The sequence below is a fragment of the Vanessa atalanta genome, chromosome 22 (assembly GCF_905147765.1).
Source record: "Vanessa atalanta chromosome 22, ilVanAtal1.2, whole genome shotgun sequence".
Classification (NCBI taxonomy): Eukaryota; Metazoa; Arthropoda; class Insecta; order Lepidoptera; family Nymphalidae; genus Vanessa; species Vanessa atalanta.
Window position 1 is genome coordinate 5055752 of NC_061892.1, and position 27731 is coordinate 5083482.

The 27731-nt window shown below is 30.2% G+C and overlaps 1 protein-coding gene across 1 annotated transcript; it reads right to left on the minus strand.

Moving 5' to 3' along the window:
• Positions 1–408: 408 nt before the first annotated feature.
• Positions 409–5344, minus strand: LOC125072808 (proline-rich protein 4). The gene is made up of 2 exons (XM_047683505.1): positions 5290–5344; positions 409–1934 (listed from the first exon to the last, which is right to left on the minus strand). The coding sequence occupies exons 1-2, from the start codon at positions 5299–5301 to the stop codon at positions 759–761; spliced, it is 1188 nt and encodes a 395-aa protein (XP_047539461.1). The 5' UTR covers positions 5302–5344; the 3' UTR covers positions 409–758.
• Positions 5345–27731: the final 22387 nt, after the last annotated feature.

Consider the following 27731-nt stretch of genomic DNA (forward strand, 5'->3'; position numbering starts at 1 on the left):
TATTTATTATACGCGGATTCGTTTAGAGGTTGGTTCATGAAATTCGATTCAGTGATTTGGTCGCGAAAGAACAACAGACAGACAGAGTTACTTTCGCTCTTATGATCTTAGTATTTTCTTTTTGTGTAAGTCGATAAATTACCATGATTTTTGACAAGACCTTAATATATTCATCCAGTTTTACAAAGCAAACAAAAAGGAGAGAGGTACTTTCAAATGCCCTACTTTAATATTTCGTTCATGGTCATTGTTTATATTATTACACTATTTGACCATATCTTGTGAAAGTACTCCTATGGTACTATTACGTACATATAACCGAAAGAGATTACAATTATATATGCTAATATACATTTTATTATGATTGTAAATAAAATATCGAATATATTTATAACACATTTATTTATATCAGCCTCAACATAAGTTTCTTGCAAAAGGCAATCTTTCACAAATATATATAACAAGCACATTATACGAAAAGAAAAACAAGTAACAACAGATGAATCATTAGATATCGTATACTCATTGTTAGAGCATCGCACACTCAAGAGCAATGCTATGCGACAGCAATTTGAAAACATGGAAATAGCAGGCAAAACAATTTCAATCACATCACAAACAATCTCGTTGTTACCAGCTCAGTGTTACTAAGCCAGCACAATTTAAAATTTTATAGTTACACTACGAATACTAAATGATCACAATTCGAACTTAGCCTATAAGGTACTGGTGTGAAACCTATACGCTAGGTTTGTAAATTAGTGCCAACCATGGTGATGCTCCTCCTCTTTCTTGAGGTAAATGGGAACGTGAACCTTTACGGGGTATGGAACCTCTTTGACTAATGGTACTTGGACTTCTTTGTAGACGGGGTAAGGCTTGTCAATGGGTACTTTTACTTCATAAGGCACCTTCTTCTCGACAGTGTATGGGATCTTTTTGTACACGTCATAAGGCTTGGGGATTGGCACTTTCACTGGGACTGGGTAAGGTTTCTCAACTTCGACCTTGTAGGGCTTGTCAACTGGGACCTTGACTTCGTAAGGTACTGGCTTGTGTACTGTCACTGGGTAAGGCTTTTCGACTGTCACGGGGTAGGGCTTGGGCACGTATACGTGGTAAGGCTTGTCGACTGGTACTTTGACTTCATAAGGCACCTTCTTGACAACTTCGTAGGGCTGGGGTACTTTCACTTCATATTTGACTGGGTAAGGCACCTTCTTTTCAACAGTGTAGGGTTGAGGTACGGGAACCTTGACTTCATAAGGCACTTTCTTTTCTACGGTGTAAGGAGTGGGTACCTTGATCTTAACTTCGTAAGGCTTGTCGACATGAACCTTAACTTCATAAGGCACTTTCTTCTCTACAACATAGGGCTCGGGAACATGAACTGGGTATTTCACGTATTCCTTGACAGTGACTGGGACCTTCTTTTCAACGGTGTAGGGCTGAGGATAAGGCACTTTCACTTCATAGGGAACTTTCTTCTCGACAGTGTAGGGAACATGCTTCTCAACGGTGTATGGGACGGGGACTTTCTTGATCACTTCGATGGTTTTGACGTGGTGATGACCATGATCGTTAGAAATGGGCTTCCAAGAGTCGCCAGAGTATCCACCGAATTCGGAACCACCATTACCGTAGCTTTCATAGCTTTGTCCAGAGCTCTGGCCTCCATGACCACCTTGACCAAAGCTCAGCTGGTGGCCACCGAAGTCTCCGCCAAAGCTGTGACCACCGTCACCTCCAAAACTGTGACCACCGTCACCGCCGCCGTAACCGTGACCGCCATTGCCCAATTCGTAGCTACCACCGTAGGATCCGGTGTCGTAAATTCCTCGTTTATCTTGTTTCTTCTCTTCGGCTGCCGCCTTCTGTGTGCCTTTCTCCTCGCTGGCAAAGGCCACCACGGCCAATGAGGCTACTAACACAACCTGTGAATCAAAAGCTTGTATTACTTAAGAGCTTGAAATAATCCTTAATAAAAAACAATTTATTGTAAGAATAAGATTTAAATAATACGAAATGCTTCAACTGGTTCGAATGTAAATAAAACTCCTTAAAGCGAATGGTCTAGTTTATCTACGGATACGAACTTTCTAATAGCCATTACAATTGCAAATACGTCCAAATCTGCTTAACGTACATTGAATAAATCTTTAAACCAAAATAAATTCCGTAAATGTATATCCTCTATTCACTCTTTGTAGGAAATCGGTAGAGACATCAATCAATTTCTTTTAGCTTTACATTCTTGTAAGGTATAGATCGTTTACACCCAACAATGGGTGGAAACAATTACGTTAGAAATATCGTGGTTTTGTATCGAATTACTTATCTGTATAACATTTTTTATAGAATTAAATTCCTTGCTATTCAACTCGATTAAATCGCTTATAAATAAAGATCTAATGATATTAGAAACTGTTTTTACTATATCAAATTTTAAAATCATAAAACAAAAGCATAACGCATAGAGGTTTTATTAGATATATTAAAGAATCATAATTTTAAAAAACAAAAGGATTATCTGTTAATTTTTATCTTATGTAAAACGACATTAATACATTGTATGAAATTATGCAAGGTATTAATTACATATTTGTTAATGATATTACAAAATATGAGCCTGTGGTAACTGCGGGCTCGGTGAATGTTTTCATGAATTCAAGAATTGATTCGTCTTATTAGCGTATTTTAATTGCATAATAGGTATGTATGTTAATATTGTATGCAATTTAATTTAATCGATTTTTAATTTTCGTAAATATCATTAATCAAGATTAAAAGTAGATTTATTATTATTATTATTATATTTCTTGTCACATATAAAATAAACAGTACAAATTTATTACAAAAAACGACTGTGAACAATAAACAATTATATCCATGTATATGCAAAAAGTATGCAATTTCACGCTTTGTTATATCAATAAAAAGTTAAACATTCAACTCGTTACGGTAAATTGATTTAAGAATATAAATAATACATTCAATTCGTTGATCTGTCTATCAATTTGTACCTAAACCTAATATAATACGTTCGTTCATAATTTGAATATCATTCACAATCTAACGTAACATTTGTTTTCGAGAGAACTTACGCGTTACGATTACGAAATTACTTTCCACGTTTTATCTCATTCGTTATAATTCACACGCATGATCTGCAAAACAATTAGGGTAATGCCATTTCACACTACACTACTATAATTTTAAGGCCGTGTTTTCACTTCATATTTTTATACCTCATCTGCCCATGATTTTACTTAAAAAATGATGTACTATATATTTTATGAGTTTACGTTAAAACAGTAATATGTAGTAAAATTATGAAATATTCAAGCGTTAGCTACTAACCTTTTCTATACTCTGCCTTAGAAAACAATACAAAATATCTGATTAATTCATTTTCATACAAATAGGTCGATTAATGTTTAAAAACATTTTAGTATTAGTAAAATTTGAATGTAATTACTTTCTCCAGATTATATAAAATAAACAATTGCTTAATTTATTTGTTAAATGATATATTATCTTATATAGACATCTTAAATCCAGTCGTTAAATTGCAACACTGACCACAGCTCTAATGAAAGTAGACCAACGTGAGTAATATGACTAATAAAATGGCATAAAGTACCTCTGTAAAACTTCTATTATAGCATTATTATTAATATCTTATTAATAGAATATTTTCTCTTACGAATTAAAAAAAAAAAAAAGTTTTTTTGCACCTTTTCTCGCTTTAATTGTTCAATAATTGACATATATATATATTGTTATATTGTACTTTTCGAGTATAAACAAGACTGCAGTTTATTAACATTAAGAAATCACATACTATCACAAAACGAGTTTACCAATACTATCGCACGTTACATTGGCATTACGGACAACGACCTTGTGTAACCGGATTAAAAAAAAACTGGATAGAAAAGCTGTCAATGTCTAGACATCCCGACAAACCTGGAAATTGTATCTTAGCTTACACGAGCGATTTCAGTATCTATTTAAAAACTTTTTAATCTTCTAAAATATATGTTTTATAATTCCCACCGATAAAATTTAAAGACAAAGTATCGCAAAAAAATTCACGCATTGTGTTCAATGTATACGTCGCCTTATCTCAATACATTTCGGAAGTAAAACACGGAAAAACTCTCCAATGTAGCTCTCTCTAGTAGACGTAATAATTTGTCTCTAATACAATATTAACAACTGATCTTTATTCAATTACCGATTTAGAATTTATAGCTTAACTCTCGTGGAATTTATAAATAAAAATGCCTTGGCAAAAATGGCGCTTAACACATGACATTAAATAACAAAAAAAAATATAAGATGTATGGTATTAAAGTACATTAGTAGTCAATGTTACTACCATTTTCACTGTTAATTATTCATAATACTTTTATTACGCGTTTTTAATCAAAACTCTCACATACATTTTTTTTTAATTTCCTACCTTCGTTATACTTTCGGAGCAATATCAAGATTTGATATTATAAAAAAATATATGTTTTAATGGACACTATCAAAATTAACAATCAGGTGCAAATTTTTTTTTATGGATTATAAAAATTCAGACAAATATTGATAAGTATATGTAAACACACTTCCTTCCTAATTATTTTAATTAACTGCTCAATTTCATTACATAACCGCAGAAATAATTAATTCATAATGTTCAATAATTATATGCTATTACGATGAGCAGTGATTCGTTAATTTTGCGATGAAGAAGAAATTAATTTGCAGACAATGATATAATTTTTTTTCGTATAGGAAGTATACGTGATAAAAAAATATATAATTAAATTTCTTTTTTTTTTTTGTTTACTGTATAGCTTACAATTTTTAAATACGTTATTATTTGATAATTGTAAGCATTGGCTTAGAACAAAAGTATAATAAAGGCAAAAATGTAATTGCCTTTACCACAGCTATTATTTACCACGCATGGTAGAAAGTGAAATGAAAATTGCGGAGTAAAGTAAAATTGGATAAACGTTAATTATATTATAAAAGCCGCATACTTATTGAAATCTGTGTTGCGTAATGCATGATTCGACTATTTATTAGTATAACAATAAAAATAATATATTATTAATATTATCAAATTATTCGTTCCCTAATATTTTATGATGACTAATTTATTTAAATAAATTTTTGAATTTATAACTTTATATATGTTACGTAATTAAATTAATAAATAAAAATTCGAAAATTAATAACAAGAACCGCGCAAATAATTCGAACACAACACTGAACACTTCACAAACTCACCGTGAACTTCATGTTGATGTCTTCGTGCCGATTGCCGAAGACTGGTTGTCTGTGCTGATCGAAGTCGACGCCAGGCTTTATACTGTCCCTCCCACTAAGAAGGGTGAACGCTTAACGCTTGGCCTGTGTGTGATGGTTTTGTTTGTTGCGTTTTAACTGGAGCAATCTTGAACATCTGAACAACAATCTTAGTTAAAGAGGAAAGCCTACAGGAAGAACATTGTCAGATTTTGATTTTTGACAAAACCCCTTACTTCCGACACAATTCTTGTTTTTTTTATTACTATAAATTAAATTTGATCGTTCGACATTTTTTCCTCTTTCAGTATTTCGAATAATAACAATTTAAACTTAAAAAATGTAAACTTTCTTATATTTTTGCATATACAGTACTTTCATATTAATTTTTTGTACTATACGTACTTTGTTCGTAATAATCATTTTCCGGGATCTGAGCTCCTTTAATTACGTAATATTTTGGTAAGTCTTTCTTTATTGCACGGATTGGCAAAGGAAATAGGTCAGAGAGTCAACAATTAAAAAAATCTTGCCAGTATGTTTAATTAAGACTAATTTATTAAGTAGTATTTAGATAAGATTATTTAGTTTAATTTCCTTTTTTTTTAGTATAATTTAGAAAACAATAATATAAGATTATCTATATTACATATTTATTAAATATATTACGCAAGATTGTATTTGTGATATAATTTTAAGTATAAAGTTTCTATTGATGTGCATTTTTAACACTTCATCTATCGCTAATCTTTTTGACAATTAAGAAGGTACATTGGTATGCTTGTCCTCAATGCACTACTAAATTTTTTATCAGATTATAATGAAAGTTTGATAAAGTGTTCTGCGTATCAACAAAGCCATTACAATTGAGCTGAGACGATCCAGTGGTTAGAATGCGTGCATCTTAACAGATGATTTCAGATTCAAACCCAGGTCAGCGCCACTGGATGTACTTAATCTGTGTTTATAATAAATCTTATGCTCGCTAGTGAAGGAAAGCATTGTGAGGAAATTTGCAATTTAAATAGGTATAGAATTCTCCTCGAGGGCTAGAAAGCCTGAGCCCAACAGTGGATTATTTACAGGCTGTAACTATATTATTATAAATATAAAAAAAACTTTGTATATTATTATATTATATTTGTATAGTATTATTATTAGTATTGCATACTTATAAACGTTTTATTAGACCCTTGCCCTATTCGTGCGAATCGTGTAGCTTGATGATGATATAAAAAAATCTCAATGTTACACTGATAGCATTCTTGCCACCATTACATACCGCCTTATTCGATTATTATTATTAATAATAATCGAATAATGACCGTATGTAATAATAACAGTTATTGATCTTTATATATGTAATTTAGTCTTTTATCTTTAATGTAAATAGTTGTTATATGATCAATTATATGGGTAGTTGCTACATAACATTTTACGTATTAGCCTTTATACTAGCTTTAATATCCGAACTTAAACCTTCCTAAGTTACACTACCAATAAAGTTCGTTAGTTAGTTTAGTTAAAGAAAAATATATATATATTAATTGCTACGATGTAACCTTTAAACTAATATCCGATATCTTCTATAATTAAAAATTAAATAAAAATACAACGATCTTATCATGCTTAGATGTTGACAGTATCCCTGTATCATTTAGTAGTAAGGTTGCTTTGGCTGTTTCATTCCTCAAGATGCCTTCTTTTAAAAAAAAAAGGACTGTTACACCAAAAGAATATCATTAAAATTCTAATGGTTGTGTGGTAGTTTTTAAATGCGTCTTATACGAATTCACCAACAATAACTTATAATGAGCCGAGTTGGCGCAGTAATTAGAACACATAACTGAAGATTGGGAGTTCAAATCCACTCAATCACCACTTAAACTCCAATTCAACTGAGATGACCCAGTGGTTAGAACGTGTGCTTCTTAACAGATATTTTTAGATTCAAACCCAGGCAAGCACCACTGGATGTTCATTTGCTTAATTTGTGTTTATAATTCATCTCGTGCTCGATGGTGAAGGAAAACATCGAGAGGAAAATGTACATTTCGGTAGAAGGAAGCTGTTAGGTGGTGGAATATACTCTAGATCTGCTTTTCAAAAATAGAATGACGCCTCAACCCAGTGTGACATCTTTATGCTGTTCTGCTTGTACTAAAATAGAAAAAATGAGGAGACCCCTGCATAGGTTAACTTACTAGAGAGCTCACCTACTGAATATTTTTATATAAAGCCTATTTCATTTTAGTATCAGGACTTTGGAAAAAAATTTAAGTAGATGACAAACACTGAATGATGTTTCTAATCTCTCTTTTCCAGGTACGTTTTTTTTTTTAGTTTATTGTAATAGCCATTTTAGTTATTAGTAAAATCGTATGAATTATGTAAATCTAATATTCGTTTATCTCTACTCCTGCTTCGGTTGTAAAAAAGAGTAAGTTAAATAATATTTTTTGAATTTTGCTTTAGTGTTAGTGTTATGTATAAAGGTACATCAACGTGAACTTCTTTTTTTCTATGAGATCATAAGGGCGTGCACAGTCTCGCCTTATTACGCATCATTGCAACCTTTGCAGAAGCCAGTTTATCACGAATTGGTTTTGATTAAAGTACTTTATATGAATTACAAGCCTTTCATATAATTTAATACAACTATATTATCTCAGAATATAGCTATTCAAAGAAACAGCCATTAAATTCAAATAAAATGGACCGTTGACTATTGGTTGTTATTATAATGGCAAGTTACGACTTTTCAACAATTTCTCATAAATTCTGAATAAAAATAATGAAATCGGATGATATCGCGGCTTATAGTATCTCATAAACAATTATATATGAATATATTTTTGCATTTTATCTTAGGCGTACAAAATATTTGGTGCAAGATCTTGTTTGTCTTTTGTTTGGGCGTGTACCACCTTCGTCTTCATCTACACTTTCTGTCAGGTGAGATGGAAGACAAACGCCTATTCCATTACAACTATAGAAAAAAAAAAAATCAAAGACTAGATTTTCAGTATAGTAAGGTAATTTATTTAGAAGATGCATAAATAAACTAGTTATACTTTATAGAAATATACTAAAACAATTGGTGAAATTAAGTTGTTCCTTTATTTTTTACACAAGAGACGATCAAAATAAAACATTTGTTCTGATATTACCATATTACAAGTAGACTTCTAACATCGCACAGATATTTTACTTTATGTCCAAAATATCCTGTATATTATCATATTTTTGCACAAGTCTCTGTTCTTATTTTCGCGCAAATATTTTACAGTTGGTCCTGCGTCAAAAAGTGCTCGGATAATATCGCTACTTAACCGATAAGGACCTCTAATAATAGTCACATTTTTTTAAAATTACAATCCGCGGATGAGCTTAAATTATTACCATTGATGTAGTATTATGAAAAGTTTAGTCATAAAGAAGGTTTACTTTATGAAAAATATAGATGAATAAATAAGTTCGTATTTTTTTTTCTTTGGGAATTTGTACAAAATGTCAAAATATGATACCATATAGATTACTGTAAATTTCTTTTATAAGTTATAAGTCATTTCCAGTACTCGATTTGTATGATAAATAACAATTTTATAATATTCCCAAAATGTGTCTTTGCAAAAAAGTAAATAAATAAAAAATATTTATAAAATGCAGTGACGAGATCAGACATTCTAGTCACACCCATGAGAAAAAAAAAATAAAAAACTAAATATCAAGGATGATCCAATGTAATTTACATTCATAATTCATATCTAGAAACTTTCATAGTTAACTTGACCTTTCATCATAGACAAGCCTTCGCGTTTTATTTTACTTGACATGTAAATAAAAAAAAAAAAACCAGAAATAAAATAGATAGAGACAAAAATGACTAAAGAGAAATTAGTATGAAAAACGAACTTCTCCTTTAAAAATAATTTTAACACAGCGCAAGAAATAGACGTTAATATAAGACACACTCGTATACCCTTACAAATCTATCATACTAAATCTATATTATAATGCACTGTGAAAATCAAATGTATACTTTTTTCTCTATGCCAATTAACTCTAAAATAACTACGCTATATTTATTGAAACAAGGAAATAATTATTAAACAGTAATAAACTAAAATTAACTAAAGTATTAGATATATAATCCGAAACAAAGCATTTTGTATAGCTTAAAATTATTTTCCTTAAAGCAGATAAAAGCTATACTTCTAATAAACATGCAGCGGACACATATTTTCAGAATATTTTGTCTTCTTCGCTCGAATATCAAATTGCTTATGATAGAAAGAGCGATAGAAATCATAGAAAATACTTTTTACTTACTACCACGTTTATTAGTAACTGCTATATTATAACAATAGGTCAGTTATTGGAGACAGAAGCAATTAAATACCAATCGATATCTATAAACATAACAACTTGGGTCGATATTCCCTTATATCAAACGTAATAATATCATCGTTATAATATTTTGTATATACGTATAAAATTTTACTTCTATTAAAATATAAAGCGCTTATATATATATAAAGAAACTTTTTGGAAGAACCTTTTTAATCGCTGTAAAAAAAAAACATATTTGATTTTTATTGATTTTTGAGGAAAATACTCAGAATAATAATTGTATCTTAATAAAACATAAAAAAAAACAGACAACAAATTATATTAGTAGAGACTAGCGTGAATTCTTTATTGTTTAAATATTTGTTTTGTAATATTTAAATTTATAGATAGTTGCTACATTTTTCGATAAAGTTGACGTTTAACGTCGAATTACCGATTGTAAATAATTAACTATAATTGTTATTTCGCAATTGTTAACTTTGTTAAGGCATTTAAAGTATCCATAAATAAATAAAAGTCCTTAAAGTAAAAATTGAAATAAAAGCAAAAATCCCGTCGTATAATACGGGCTTCTGTAAGTGCAATAATAATAAAAAAAACAGTATAAGTCATTCGATCAATTTTGACACTTGTTAGAACCTTGAAACGTATTGGGACACTTAATATCGAGTAACAAGTCTCAAGTATCTTTTGAAATATGTAATCGTGATTGTCGACGTGTGAAGGTACGAGTGTTATTTTTGTTTATGTAACTTTAAGAAGCGTACATTTCATTTGATCTGGTTTAGAGTTTGATAGACGAGAACCTCAACGAGGTTCAAATTATATCAATCTAGGTTAATCGGTATTTCTGTGACTCCTTGATGCCCTGATATTAGTTTTGTTATAAATGTTCATAATTAAAAACGAGTGAATGTAATATAAAAACAAATGCAATCAGGATGTATTACATAAAGCAGTTTAAAATTAGATTACAGTACAATGAGTGAGCATAAGTGCCTTTTTGCTTAAAGCCATCATTTCCAAATAAACTTAGATGAGAGGTTTTAAACAAAACGGGAAGATGTGTTATAAAATTGCTATATTAACTGTATTTACATACTTAGATTATAGGGTTAGATATAGAAAATATGGAATACATTAATACTCGATCCTCTGCTGGTTATACTTTAGTGACGTCACACTTAATGTATTATAGCGATGTTAAAAAAATAATAATGTTGAGTATCAAATGAAAGATCTTAAGCTTTTCAATAATATGTATAGTTCCAACTCTTACTTGCTAAGTTGCTTGAATTCGGTAATTTTGTATAATATATAAAATCAGGTCACCAAGTTTAGTTTAGGCCATAAACGTGACGGACAGACTCTATATATATTTTATTACTATCATATAAACTTAGTGTAACTAATAACAGGGAAATAGAGGTGTAAATGAGTTACTTGTTGAGTTACCTCTTCCAATAAACATTATGAAGCATAAGATGTTACATACATCCCTAATGAGTTTGTAACCACGGAGAAACTAAGTCTATCTCACGTACCTTTAATTACATACCATCAAAATTGTTTCAATATAAAAATGTCTGTATTTTCATATAATCAGGCGGAATGATAAATGGATCACGTGATGGTAAGCTGTCACCCCTGCCAATTGAAGTTAGAACTGTATGGGATTAACCATCGTTTACATCGCCAGTGCGCCACCAAGCTTAGGAACTAAGATGTAATAACCCTTAGGCCTGTAGTAACACTGGCTTACTCATCCTTCAAACCGGAACATAACAATACTAAGGATAGCTATTTGAAAAAATCTATGACACAATACCTATTGTATCATTAGCATTACTTTATCCTTTTATGATAAATACCAAAATTGCAAATGATAATAGTCTACTATATATAAATAGGCCGAAACAAAACACTAAATCTTTATAGTTGACTAGATGCTCCACGCAGTTTGAACCGCGTGAACTGCAGGAGATAATTCCACTAAAAAATGAATACCGCAATCGAATCGACACATAATCACTGCCATTTAGCCGATTTATTATTCTTGTAACGATCCAGTTGCGGTTTGGTCAAAGTTAAATCAGAATATAACCATAAAAAATATTAGAATTGGATCCCTTGTATCGTGGGTTAAGGAGTAATTCTATATAGACTACATCATTTCGCAATAAATAGGCTTTTTAATGGAAAGAATATTCACTAATAAGACCTGAAGATCCTGAGATTAATACGTTTAAATAAACCAGCTCTCCAGCTTTATAGTATAGAGCATAGACAATTTCAGAATACAACTCGGCTCTATTAAATTGTATGAATAAATTTTATACTGTTTGTTATTAGTTAGGTTCAAGGTAAGCTAGTATCACTTTACTTCGATAAAACATTATAGTCGTTATGAAAAATTAAAAATGTTACAAATGTTAAATTATTTTAAACTAACCTTTGACATTTACAAAATATATTAACTAATATATCTGACAAAAATAGAAGCAAAAGCTGCAGGAGCAACAATCTAACGACATTCACTATCGATTCACGCCCTCAAATCATCAATCTGCGTCTGCGCACATCTTGTTACCATCTTCTGAGGCAATATAAACTTGGCCAACTGACTTTTATTTTAAGTAATGTGTTTAATTAAATTATAATTTGGCTCATTGGTCTAGTGGCTGGCTTATTACACTGCGACATCCGAGGTCTCATGTTCAATCCAGGGTCGAGTAAATAAAATATAAATTTGTTGGTTTTTACTATCGAAATCGGTCAGGTATCATTAGTTTTTATTATACGAAGACAATAATATATTTCTCATCAATGCTTTAATAATAATAATGTACGCGATAAACTCGATACAACCGAACGGATTATCATACTGTTTTCGCTAATCACGGAGAGTTTTATGAAAAAGGTTTTATGTAAAGAGACTGGAATATGACAATGATTGTTGAAGTTGTCGGATAATCATGCCACTGAGAGCTACTGGCGTGTGCCTCGTAAAACAAAAGAATTACATGGATTAAGTTATAAACATTTTATCTATAGCGTTATTATAACCCTTCGTAGCGAATAATAAAATTAATAATGACGTAATTATGTTATATATAAAATAGATAAGTATAAAAAATGTGAGAGTGTGGGTCACACTCGCGGATGCTTCCGTGAAATATTGACAAGTAACAGTAGCAAATAAAAACTAATATGTACATTTAATTATAAAGTGCCGTAATGAAACCTGTAAAAAATTTTTTTTGTATGTATTTTCTCTATACTTTCAAAGCCAGACATCCGATTCTGCGTATCGAAAAAACACGACTTATTCTCAAGCTTATACTAGTTAGTTATTATAATTACTCTAAAATAAATAATATCCGTAACAGTACTGCAATAATTATATACAATTTAAAATCTGAATTATTCTCAAGAATACTAATATGCGAATATATTTCTTACTAAAACATACTTTATCGTGCTGAAAAAAGACAACAACATTTTTAAATTTCGTTTATTACGGCATTCACTTTCAAATTACGAATCGTCTTAGCACTAACATACTATTAAAAATTAAACTGACATTACATTAAAAAAAAATTCGCGCCCATTTTAATTTTTTTTTTTGCATAACCGATATTACCTTAACGTAAAAAAGTGTAACGCACGATACTTATATAAAACGCTAATGGGCTGCCCCGTCTTCATATAAATCAAAACTATTTCAATTCCTTAAAATGAATTATAAAAAAAAATCTGTCTTAACATCGTTATTCGGTGTCACCTGCCCCCATGTATTGAACAAGCCCAGCTGGAATGCAACGTACAGCGCCATCTACATTTTTTAAAATCTGTTTAAATTAATTGGGTACTTCTGTAGCTGAGAGCAAACTTTAATCGATATATTTATTTGATTTCACATTTGTAAATATTGTAATAAGCAGAGTGATATGTTTAAAATTGACTGTAATGATTCAATTTAAAGGCATCACCCTAGCGCGTCGCCATAAGTCGGTCGGTTTTACACCATAGTACAGTTGTCACGTAGAATCTTCGTAATATATTCCAATGACAAGTAATGTAGAAAAAAAAACAAACCATTTTATTTGATATATTCCATTATATATAATCCATTCGGTTCGAGTTATTAAACAATATGCTTAACTTGATTTATACAAATTACTTTTTGCTATTTTTATGAAATACATAGGTATTGAACTTAACAACTTCGTCGACGCACAAAGCGCCGTTTTCATTTTAAATCTATAATGATCATTTGGATCTAAAGACAGACTTGACCTTGAATTGACAAAATCGATGTCGATGTCAATATTCAAGGTCAATCTTGTTTATTCTCTTGACTTCTGCCATTTGAATCGGCAAAAGCATGTAAAACAGATTATGTCATACGGTTAAACCTAACTGCCTAAGTAATATTATAAATGCCAAACTGAATTTATTGGTTCGTTTGTTACGCGTAAGCGTCTCTACTCAACCGATTGTCATGAAGTTTGTCAGGGCTATGGATCCAGTACCACATCCCCGCTCACCTCCCCACACACGCAGGTGAAGCCACTCCCTGAAACAAGTAACAAATAAATTAATCTTTTATTACTTTCCTGGAATCTTCTTCGAGCTTGCGTAATATTATTATAATTTTGAGTGACATAATCTCATAGGTAAGTGTTATTCTCTCCGACGCATTCAAGTCATTAAGCAAGTATCTTTAATTTAAAACTAACAGTTATATTCATGTTAAAATATTTTTTGTATTAATCCGGAACGTACAATATCTGAGAAAACTTTCCTTTTCATAATTATAATATTATGATAAGTAATAGTCCGGTTTTGGCTTTATTAGATAGAAAACACTGAGTCTGCAATGCGCTTAAAGAGAAGCTATTTTAATTCTCGTAAAATCAAAGCCGGATATCGGCTTAGACATTTATTGATTGTGCTATGAGCATTCATTACTACAAAATAATATATTTTTGCTATTTTATCCGATATAATAAGGTTACGTTTCCCATCACCACATAAGAGATACTATGAACACAAATTGGTAATAAAATATCAGGAATTAATAAGGAGTTAATATTCTGAAAGATACATACGACCTTTCGTCATTGCATCGGAAAAATGTCATGAAAAATGCACCGAATGCTGTTTTTTTTATATTGTGTGTTGTGGCTTTAAAAAGTTAATCATCTTTAAACATGGGTATGGGTATCTTGTTGTTGCTTTTTTTACAACCAATTCAGATCATATGATTTTTTACTAATGTCGATCGTTGTCGAAACATCGAACAAGGAACACAAATTAAGAAATTTAAAATTGCTTTTTACTGTTCATTCTCGTAATACATTGAAGTCATTAAACATCAGCCTTCGCGATTAACTTGCATTTTGAAATATATGTATATAACGACTGAACTACTTTAACTCTAACAGACGTGTTATTTGTGTCGAAAAATTAAAGCTTAAGTGAATTGAAACGTATAAAAAAAGTATTTCTTTGTGGCCTTGTGGTGCAAATTTTAATTATAAAAGTACTTTTAAAAAATGATTCTAAAGTACATTACAACACAACGATTGAGTAAAATCGTATAAAGTTAATGTTCGTAACGGTGAAATGGCTTCTGGGTGGGTAGCTGAGTAATATGGTACTCAATTAACACCTTTTTAAACCATAGTATTACCTAGAAATTAACATAATATTGTGTTAATTCCTACACCAAAGCAATAATAAATTAAAACTAAATAAATAATTAAGCATAATTATGATTATTTTAGTTAGCCATAACATTTTTGTTGGGCAAAGGCGCCCCCTATGAGGAGTCACAATGTCTTCCTTCTCTGAATGATTATTATTAATAATGGCTTTATTGAACCCACAATCTCCGCTTGAAATATTTTAGCCACTGGTCTATGTCGACTGACGTCATGAAATCATAAATACAGCTCAACTGAGACGGACTAAAAATCAGTTTCGATATATTATTTTAATTGCATTATAATATTTAAATTTGAAATGCTACTTATTTATTTTGCACTAAATGTTATAAATGCGAAAGTTTGAATAAAATTAAATGTTTGGTTATGCCAAAATTTTTATTATAACATATTATATTATGACAGCATCACCCGGAAAATCATTGTATTCAATATATTTGATACGATTTGTCGCCCGCGACTTTGTTCACGTTTTAGGGGATGGTCAGTGTTAGTCACAAAAAAGTATAGATTTAAGGTTGCTTTATACGAAATTTCATCAAATTCACAGACTAGTGTCAGTTCGTGACTAGTTACTGTCGCTGTCATGTATAATATTAGTACCGATACAACATATACTTGTGGGTCGCACGCGAAACTTCGCGTTCATTCAACAGATTTTTACAAATTTCGAAACCCATGGCAGGTTTTGTTTTGATTTAACTTCATTGTACGCTGAACACGTCTGTTCTAACGTTTTTTATATATATTTTTTTTTCATACAGCCATAGCACCGCTTTCTACGCAGCCAGTAACTTTTTTCCGCTCTCTAAAATTAAATCTTTACTAAATCGTAACAATTTAATAAATTGCAATTAAGAATCCTCTTGAATGTTCTGAAAATCTAAGGCTGGAGCTCTTCAAAATAAGACCATAAATGATATTTTATGTGCAGTTATCGTCCCATAATCACTGGGACGAACATCAGCATGTATGCCGTGACGGCACACGATATGACTCTCATATACCGTCATGCCTCCTCTCCACCGAGATGTCTACTCCCTTGTGTGACCAAGCGTGTATACTATATTTACTTATTTAAATATCGAAGGTCTTTTGTTTTTCTTTATTTTAATCGATACTTATTTATTGGTTTTCTATAATTTCGTCGTTTCACATCTGCCTGGCATCCCGTCACCAGTGAGGGCCGGTAGATGTGAAATTGGATTTTTTTTTGGGCGATAATAAGAATATCACAAAGTTAAGAGTGCAGCAATTTCATATGTCATTTTTTTACGTTTTATAATATGTCATATTAGGTTTATCTTTTTTTTTAAATAGAGCTTATTTCGCCTTCGTTTCCGAAGATACCACCGCTGAGGTAGGATCCTTGGCGCAATTTGTCTTCTGAAAATGAGCGTATAATTTATATCTTTTATACATACTTATACTTTGTGTTGAAGCAAATTAACGTAATTAACGTTCACTTCAAATTAATATTTAGTATCTTTTAATAATCATTATCTCTGTTATTATTAGTTATATACATTTTCTTAAGATTTAATGGAGTTTTAAATAAGCATACTCTATTTCGTACACTTTTGCATACTTTGGAAAGAGCACAAACAATAGCATGTTTATGTTCCGTATGTTAGATGCAATGGGTAGATTACTTACGGGGGAGTGTGTTGCTTGGTCCAATACAGATTTTTATAATATGTATAGTTAAATTTATCTTTCTTTATACAAATATTTTGAATAAAGTAATTCCTAGTCGCTTCTAGACGATAAATAATTACATAAAATTTTACCAAAAAGGTTATATACGAGAATACATTTATTCTATGTTAAGCGAAACGTGACAAAATTTATTATCTGTTACATTATAATTATTTAATAGCAAACAATATTATCATCACGTAACGTGTAGGGTAATTGTTCACCGTTGTTCATAACGCTCAATAATTACCCATTACTCTACATTTACAAGTATGGGCCTTTCATAAAAATGCCGCTTTCACACAGAGGGGACTGACAGTTTTTTTTAAAGTTGGTATTTCTTTTATCTCATTCATGATAAACAGTCGTATATTGATATACCGCCTAGTCATTAATGTCTTCAATAAATATTTATAAATAATTATTTTTAATTTGACATATTTTTTTATTACAATAAAAAGTCAGTAAATGGTTCTTTTTTCCTTCCAGTTCTCAATGTAGTCGGCGCATTGATGATTTACTGGAATAAGATTATAAAAATTACTTATAATAATTTAGCCAATCGACTCGCTATACACACACACCAATTACAAAACTTTTATTATTTTGTTTAATAATAAGTATCTATAAGAGCGATCGCTGTCAGAAATACAAAGTGAAGGAGCAACAATACAATGAAACAATATTTATTTATTTATTGAATAAGGCTTAAAAACGTGAGCACATACAAACTTAATTACTAAAATAACATTAAACAATTTATCTTTTTTGTATATTTCATTAGTAACTATTCAAGTTAACCACTTACCATCAGGTGGCAAATTTGCCAGTCTGCTATGCAATATTAAATAAAAAAATATATATCTTTCGATCAATGTGAAAACTCCAGCAATTATCGCCAACGCTTGTGAACATTATGTTACACAGAATGTAGATAGACCAATAATGAGTTGAAATTAGCAATCGACACAATAAAATGACCTACTGTTATATATTTAAAAAAGTATTTATAGTTCATATCAAAACGACTCATGTCATGGAAGTTTTAAAAGAACGCATTGGTTACTATTTCTGATAATTAATACAAAACTAAGTTTAACTATTATATTTTAGTAAAATACAGTTATTAATTAAAACTTAAAAGGATAATATTCACAATAATAAATTATTATTATATATAACTTATTAACATCGTTTTTTTTTTTCAGACATCAAAAATTATTATATAGAATAATATAATCACCATAAACACAAAACTCCGAGAAAGATCCAACATAAGTAACTACGACAAAAACCTACCGGTAAATTACCAAACCCAACACGTTCAACTTAAAGTAGTTTAGTTCAAAAATGTATTTCCAAACCTATATTGCTTAATCGCGAATAAGAAAGGCGCTTAAAAACGAATAAATACATGGTATGCAAAGGTAATTTGTTGAAAAAATCTCGTATAAAAATCCATTAAGGAATTGCAGCCATTATAAAATAGAATTAGTGCAATAAGCAGAATAAAGTCAATAGTATTTCAAAACAACTGTTAGTTTGCATGTTCACATTGCACACATGTGAAATGCCTCATAGCATGTGTGAAACCAATTTAATATTTTACTAAGATTTTTATAATATTAAATTGTAATAAGACATTGTTCTGGAACTGATATTATGAGTAAATGTACGTTCTAAGAGCCATACTCTTATTTTTTTTATTGTTTGTTTCGGAATCTCTATTATATAATAAAACGTCTAGTATTTAGCTTAAACAGTTTTAGATAGATAAAACCCGCCATGGTTATAAATGTTATTGGGCTTCTGTAAAGGAATTCTTAGTATAGGCCCGGTAAGGGTGTTGCCAATGTTAATCTCTTGCCTCAGAATTGGACCTCTCTTTCCTATCGTATCGGACCATATGAGTGAGGATATAGAAAACGCAACTGTACTTTAAAGTTTTGCACTAATTTTTGCTTTAAACACAATACACACACAGTTGGCTGGTTTTTGATAGAGGTAATTTTTTAATCTTTAGTAAATTTTTATGAACTGCTAGATAAGCCACTTCTAAGATATCGATGCCCAAAATCCAGGCATCTGGTTGGTCAACCTTCTGATATACATCGGTCGCCAACCACGGCAAACAAATCTATTACATTTTTTTTCAAGCACGCATTAATAAGAAAGCAAAGACGATTTGCCTGACAGACAATAGCTTGGTAATATAATTGGTATTGTAAGACTGTATCTACTTTTTACGCCGCAACAGCAACAAAACACTATGAGATCTAAAGTATTATGTATTTTGCTTGTTTATAATTACTCCTAATAGCATCATATCTATAAAAACTGATTCAATGAGTTGAATACATACGGTCTTGCTTATAAACGAGTGTTTTGTTAAACACCGGTTCCTCTCTTTCCTACTTCATTGATTTAACATTCGAATGAAGAAGACGCAGCATTGTTAAACTAATCACCACCTATACCACATTATATTGATAAGTAAAGTCAGATTAAATCTAAAATGCGATTGATATAATATGCGAAGAAATTTACATTTTTTTTTTTTTCATGTTTAATCCGGTTAACAATTTTTGTTGTGCCTATTTATTGGTGTCCAGGCATTATTTTTGCGATCCCTATCTATCTATTTATCTTTTATAATAGATAATATTGATAACATTCACTTTAACTTTAACTTGTCTTAAAATACTATTCAGCAACCGTTCGATAAACTGGCAGAAAAAGATAAGATTGCATTTTATGCAAGTAATTATTCATAAATATTAAATGAATTTATTTATTCGAATCTAGTTTGAAATGAGCATAAATTAACGAACGTCGTGTTCCATTTTCAAAATGAATTTATGTTTCTTACTCTCTTATAAATATTATATAAAATTAGATACGTAACAAATACATTCATCTCATATTATTATGAAAATAAATTTTGTTGAAAGTTAAGTTTTTAAACATTTTTTGTGTAGATTTTAATTAATTTTAAATACAAAACTCGAGATAATTACATCCGATTTAACTATTACCCGTACAAATATAACGCTGGCAAGTGAAATTTATTTGCTGAGGTAAAGAAATATGTGATCTTAATAGAACAGAAATAGAAAAGAAACTTAATAATATTCTGATCATGAGTAACCGGTTTCGGTGAAAATGTGAGAACAAAGCAAATACAAAACAAAGTAGATATACACCATTATGTATCTAAACAAATAAGGTTGCGTGCACATTGGAACAATATTTCGGACCACATAATACCTACAATTAGCTATATACTCGTGAGTGTAGATACGTGCTTCCGTTAAACAAATGTTCATTTCATTTTACGCAACAAACAATTAGTATTATTATTATTATAGAAATAAAAATATGTTTTAAGTAATATAAAAAAAAAAACACAAAAATGTAATTGAAGGAGTATATAGGAATTCTAATTATAAAAATAATCTATTAATATAAATTTTTATAATTGACTTTGTTAAGGTTCTAACTAAATTCTACAAAATAATGTAATGAAATTGAAATTAAAAAATATGAGATAAAAATTATTTGTTTTTATTCAATTTTTCTTTAAAAATATTATTAATAACTAAAGAAATTAATTAACTAAATTTATACAATTTTATAAAGAACAATATAAAACCAGTGATTCAAAAAAATATGTGTGCACTAAGCTCTTGAATCGAGTTTATACGCAACCAAAGATTAGCTTTAATTATACACGGCTACTCGAATATTATACCTCATCACAAACTAGTGCAATTGATATTATTCAATACTTTAAAATATCAAGTTAATATACATATAATGTAACTTAAGTAGGTATACGTGAAAGTCAACGAGATATATTTTCAAGGATATGTCATGACAAAACTATGTTCCTTAAGCAATACTTTTGATTAAAACCTCTTTTTTTATTTCATTGTTTTTCAATACTGGTTCATGTTTAATGTGTAATTACAAAATTGTATTTAAAAACGCATCAATTCTCATGGTATAATAATATTCAATATTGAAAAAAAATATGTTATAGGTAAAAAGATTTCTAAAATATACCTAATTTGTAAAAACCAATATAGTTAAATCCGGGAAATATCCAATGTCAATTTCCTTATAGCTATTTCGATTCGAAACAAAAACTAAATCGAGTGTAAACAGTTTTTCAATAATAGTAAAAAATATACAATTAAACAAAGTATTACTGACATTATAACTTTTAGATTATTTCATTTTTAATTAGCTCGAGAGCAAAGAATAATGTTTTTTTTTTATATTTTATAATTGAGCACAGATGACTCAGTGATTAGAAGACCAGAATTTTGAAAAAATATTGTGCTTTGAATTTCTTTCTCTTCTAACGGAAAAGATACCTAATGTGACTTCACGGGTTCTTGGTTTAGTTTTAAATACTAAACCTGAGTATTAATATTTGTGTGTTTATTAGTTTGTTACGATTTTACGTCTTAACTACTCAACCAATTGTTACGATTTTTTGCGTACACGTTGTCAAGGTTATCTTAGGTTACCTAACAAACCGTCTCGCCCCCCCCCCCCCCCAGGCCTAGTAAGATTTACTATTTTACGACGGTCGGTCAATCGATAGAAGAAAAGAAAGGATTATCGTTGTAAGAATATGAATGGAAATGGACACGCTATTACTACGGTCGCTTTAAATATTTAAACATTACCACATTTTAAGCAAGTGAATGTTGGTCGAAATCTAAGTTATATCAATGCGAAATCGTCGTCGGATTTCAACTAAAAATACGCTATTACGTTAACCCACATGAATATGTATGAAATACAAATTGAAATACTTTTTATACTTGTAACTTATATTTTTATTAATTAAGTAATGGTCTTATGATTATACGCTAGTATTCAAATTGCTCTATCATTATGTAGAGGAATGTGCAAGGAAGTTCCTTATAGATATATGTATATATAGAATATACTCTTCCCAACAAGGTTCCGTATGCATTCCCCATGCGTCGCGTCAGTCGCCTAATTTTGTAATGGGAGGATAGTATTCAATACATAAATTAAATTAATTGAAATGTTTGATTACCAGCAAAAAACAATGTTGACAAGAGTTTAACTGTAAGTCAACGACCTTAATAGTACCGTCTGCTACCACTTATTTTAACGACAAACAATATATTGATGGGATTTAATTTAAAGGTGAATGAGAAACTGTGTTTGCAAAACAGGCACAAGTGACAATCATCTGGTTTGCCGCATATTGGCGTTGTATGTTCTATAGTTTAAACTATTCGTTAGTTGCCCTTATTAAATTAAATATATTTTGTAATAAATGCGTTATAAATTACACTTATTTTAATTAATTTATACCTAACATTGACCACAATAAAATGTACAACGTCACACTTTATTAATATTAAAAATATCTAATATAAAATAAATATTAAAATAACAAATTGAAGTTTAACATAACACATACTTAATTTACGTATAGGCAATAATTACGTATCAGAGAATTTTAATTACATTTTAGAATGTATTGTAATTGACTGTGTAATACAATAATCTTTGTTTGCATAACAAACGCACTGACATATATTCAGAGCAGCATCAAAACCTCCTGTTACCGATCAGATGAGTGAGATTTAGACATACGCCACACTTAGGTGCGCATTTTATGATTTTTATATTTCTTAACACATACATTTAAGTAACGTACATGATAAGATGCTGCGATTTTTAAACGTTTTATTTTAAATACGTATAAAGCCAAATATTAAAATATAATTTAAAGTAAAAATTCATATACCTATATGTATTCTAATTACGTATTCTTAACATTGATTTAATATATTTTCTTTTTTTTTTAACATAATTTAACCAATTTCAAAAATAGATCATCTATGTTCTGACATCGAACAGGCTGAACGTTCCGTTCTGTTCTGTTCAACGGGTATACTCGGATACTACTATTGTTTTATGATTGTCAACGATTTCTCAGTAATTTTATTGTAACTATATTTAATAAGGTTGATCTCAAACTGTACCCATAAATATTTTTAATTTAAAACATAATGTTTTCAATAAATCAACTTTAAATCTCAATATCTCTTTGATTATGAATCGATTGCACTATTCAATTATTTATTTCAATAATAATAATATTTTTTTTTATATATTGTTTCATCATTGTTTGTCGTATGCTTTGTGCCCACACATTCTAAATGAAGTCTTGTAGAAAGCGTTGCTGACGCCGATGGCGAATGACGTTGCAACGATCAGCTGATTGTTATATCTGTGACGCGGAAGCCATTTTTATATTAAGCTAATATTTATAATATCGAGTAACTTTATTAACCAACAAATGATATAACTTGTCTCTAGTCTTGACGGCGCCATTTCTATCGTGAGTATAAATTATTTAAATACCGCTGTATTTAGATACGTTTCGACTTTGCAAGGGTTAAAAAAAGGATATTATCCCAATCTATTTTTTAAATAATGCTATGTAAATATCACCAACCGATCAATTTATCCGTACTGTGCTTATGTATTGCACGACACACTCTGTGTATTGTTCAAAACTAATACATAGTTTGAATTATTAAAACAATTGAAGAAATTATTATCAAAATTAAAGGAATCACAAACGGTAATAAAAAATTTTAGTACATAAAACGTTTATAATTAATATGTTATTTACATAATTATATTGATAAGGATTAATACTCGATAGCAATTAAACCATTTAAAAAAAAAAGTTATGCGTTATATATGTTGAGGCTGGCAAACGAAAAAATATAAAACTTGACTTCGACCATAGGTACCGGCATGTAAGTGTAAACCGCACCTTACATCGTTAAAGCGCCTGCAATCACTTGGTCTAAAATGTAACGCCCCTTGTGTCCGTAATTACAAAGCACCTTGGCGGTAAAAAATTTGGTCAGTTAGTAGTACCCACCTAAATGCACAATGCCCTATAATCGATAATAATAAGTTCAGAAAATTTTAATACCTATAAAACCTTTTTTCCAATTAAGTTTTGTACAGAATATGTAGGACACATTTTTTTTGACGTACAATTTATTAAATATTCAACAACAACGCTATAATTGTTGTTGTCAAATAACACGTAACCAGAAAACAAAAAGAGCACACTGGGAATGAATCTTAAACGTATAGGCGTTTAGCACAAATAGCACATGACACAGAATTTCTAACGACTGTACCAACAAGTTATCTTTACATATAAATAAGGAAACGACTTTTTTAATGCCTAACTGAAAAAGTACTAAACCAATATGCATAAAACTTAAAGTAGAAGATGTAGCGCTTGGTATATAATATTATTACGTAAGTCACTTCGAAATTGCACCCACTTTCGTTTTGGACTACTAACGTGACATGTGTGAATTTCTTCTTTTTCTATTCTCGTAGTATTAGGTTAGGTATGTGCCAGTTTAGTTAATCGTATAATAAACAATACGATCGAATCATTGTACGGAAAAATTACATCACTATAAAAAAAAAAAAACAAAAGAATGGATTACGATTTATATAATAATAACATTTGGCGGATTTGATAGTTATTATATAGAATAAATTATATATCTTATGGTTAGGTAGAAACAAATGCTCCACTTTCACGAGGTAATGTCGAAGTATTGAAATATAACCCAAGTAAGTATTGTTATTCGATACACATTACAGCATCTTACTGAACGTTAGTGATAGTATTCCGGGATCGATCGATTGCAGATTATAATTTACACGGTTGTAATTATTTTATTTCCTAATTAGCTTTGAGTTATGTAAGAAAAATATGTTTGGAAGTTCTTAACATATACAGCCTGTAAATTTTCCACTGCTAGGCTAAGACCTCCTCTCCCTTTTGAAGAGAAGGTCAGAGCATATTCCACCACGCTGCAGAGCAATTTGTTGGATTTACATGTTGCAGAAATTCGTTGAAATTAGACACTTGCAGGTTTCTTCACGATGTTTTCCTTCACCACCCAGCACGAGATGAATTATAAACACAAATTAAGCACATGAAAATTAAGTGGTGCTTGCCTCGGTTTGAACCCGCAAACATCAGTTAAGATGAACGCGTTCTTATTAATTATATATGTATATATTCCAAGGCCGAAGAGCAATACTTAATAGTTGCGTTCCGGTATGAAGGGCACGTGAACCAGTGTAACTACATGCATAAGGGACATAACATCTTAGTTCCCAAGGTTGGTGGAATTTGTTATATGAGAAATTAATAATATTTCTTACAGTACGAATATCCGGTTGTAGAAATTTGCTAGTCCATCTAACTATATGACATAAAAAAATACCTGTTATAACTATAGGTTTTTGGAGCCTACTTATATTTTAATTTATATTTACAGCGGTTAGAACACGTGAATCTCCATCGATTATTGCGGATTCAAACCCAGGTTCAAATTCACACACACACAAATATGTGTGGTCGAGCCGACTTCACGTAGAGCTGACAGCGGTTAACCGATCTCTTCACCTCAAAAATTGCGCAAGTAGGCGCTAATGAATAATGTCATAATCTACACTTAGCAATCACAGATAGATATAAAAAATATATAAAAGTATTAAATCAATGAAAAAGATTTAGATGGAGCTTCGTTAATTACCTTATATTCTGATTATCTTTAGAAACATTGAGACTTCATAAATATACAACACGCGAGAGTAATGCCTTCAATACTATACTGAATTGCTCAACTATTACACAACTATAATAGAATGAATTAGAGTAACCAACAGTCAAGTGTAGAGATACCAACAGATTTAAATCAACATTTAAAAAACATGAATATACGTCATTACAAACAATATAACAATGACTTCTTCCCAAGCGTAGTGAATATTATAATTACGTGATCAAGTTCTAACTTTTAGAGAGATCAAACCCAAGTCGACTTTTTATTATACTATTAACTTACATATCAAACATAATATTGTAACAATACGAATATTTTATTAATATTTGCCCAAATTCCGGCTATAGCGGCCAATCACAAAGATAACTACTACTAACGCGTGTTTATTTTTGTTTTCAATAAAAATAACAACATTATCCGTTTTAAGCAATTACTAATATTCCAATTACATTATGGCTAGGAGTGGGGAGGACAATATCCCAAAGGGGCAGAATCAAACCCGCGTATTTTACATCGGTTCATAAACATTTGCGTTATTGACGTTTAAAGCGAATATCGTAATTCACAAATGTGTGCACAAACCCAGGTTTATTAATCATTTACTTACATATTAAATGTTTACAATTTACATAATAGAAAAACGTCATTTTTTTATTTTTGTTTGGCTGTCTGTAGGTCTCCAAAAAAAGAATTAGAGTTCCATATGTATATAATAAAACCAACAAAAAATGTCTGACTGGACTGAATTTGTTATTAGATAAATTCTTTTAGAAATATTCAATTGTTGTGTCTTTAATACTAAAGGAGATCAATCTATATAAATAAAAAATATTTTTGATATGTTAGGCTGCTAACGTATTCCTAATCCATTGTGATGAAAATTGGTTTGGTTCTCCGTCAACGCAAGGTTCATGATCCAAAAATAAAACAAATTTATTTCTATATTTGTAAGCCGAAACAGATAGCCAGTATATAATGCTTTATAATCGCCAATTGCTCGGGTATGAATATTCATGTAATAGTTAATGAACCTTAAACTGAATAATTACACGAAGCGTTCTGTTGTCGTGCGGTGTACGTTGTCGTTGCGAGAACCGGAAGCCACTAACACAATGCAAAAAAGTACACTCAATTTTCTACTATAATTATTATTCTCCAAAATTAAAACTCACGCGTTACATCTAATGAACATCCGCTCCAGTTGACTTTAGCTGGAACTAATTCGATGGCATCAGAACAACCTTGCCTATCTAAAACAAAATTTAAGATCATTTGATCTCTATTTCTATTGTACTAAAGTTCAAAATCGATATCATATATATATAATGATTGGTGCGAAAAGATGTGATGTAAACGAAATTCTTTACAGACACGCACCTAGATAAAGTAATCATGGATACTTTACTTTAAGAGAGAAACTTAATATTTTTTTTTTTTAACAAAAATACGATGTTCAGTTTAAAAATTTTTGCGTTGTATAGCTTCAAGAGTCTAGAACCAAGATGACCTAATTTTAGCCGAATGCGAGTTCAAACCGAAGCAAGAATCACATTTTCATGGAATGCGTAACGTATTAATTATAAAAATGAAGTAAAAATAACAAAGAATAAAATACTAACTTGATTCGTTTGCGAAATCTTAACAGGCAAACGCCCGACGACAACGCAACGATATATACATACATACTCGTATATACGCATACTATATTGCACATCTCATCATCATCATATGTGCGATGAACATGCTCTATTATAGCCATAAAATAAAACATTATAATTTGAAAAATTAAATACTCATTAAAATAACTGTAAAAATCGTATGCTCTATTTACCGAAAGTATTATACACTAGTACTAATTATATTACATGTTGTTTTTTTTTTCTAAATTAAGCATTCATTTTTATTTATCGTACATTATATTTCATACTTTCAATTAACGAAGGAAAAATCTATCAAGAATTTTCTA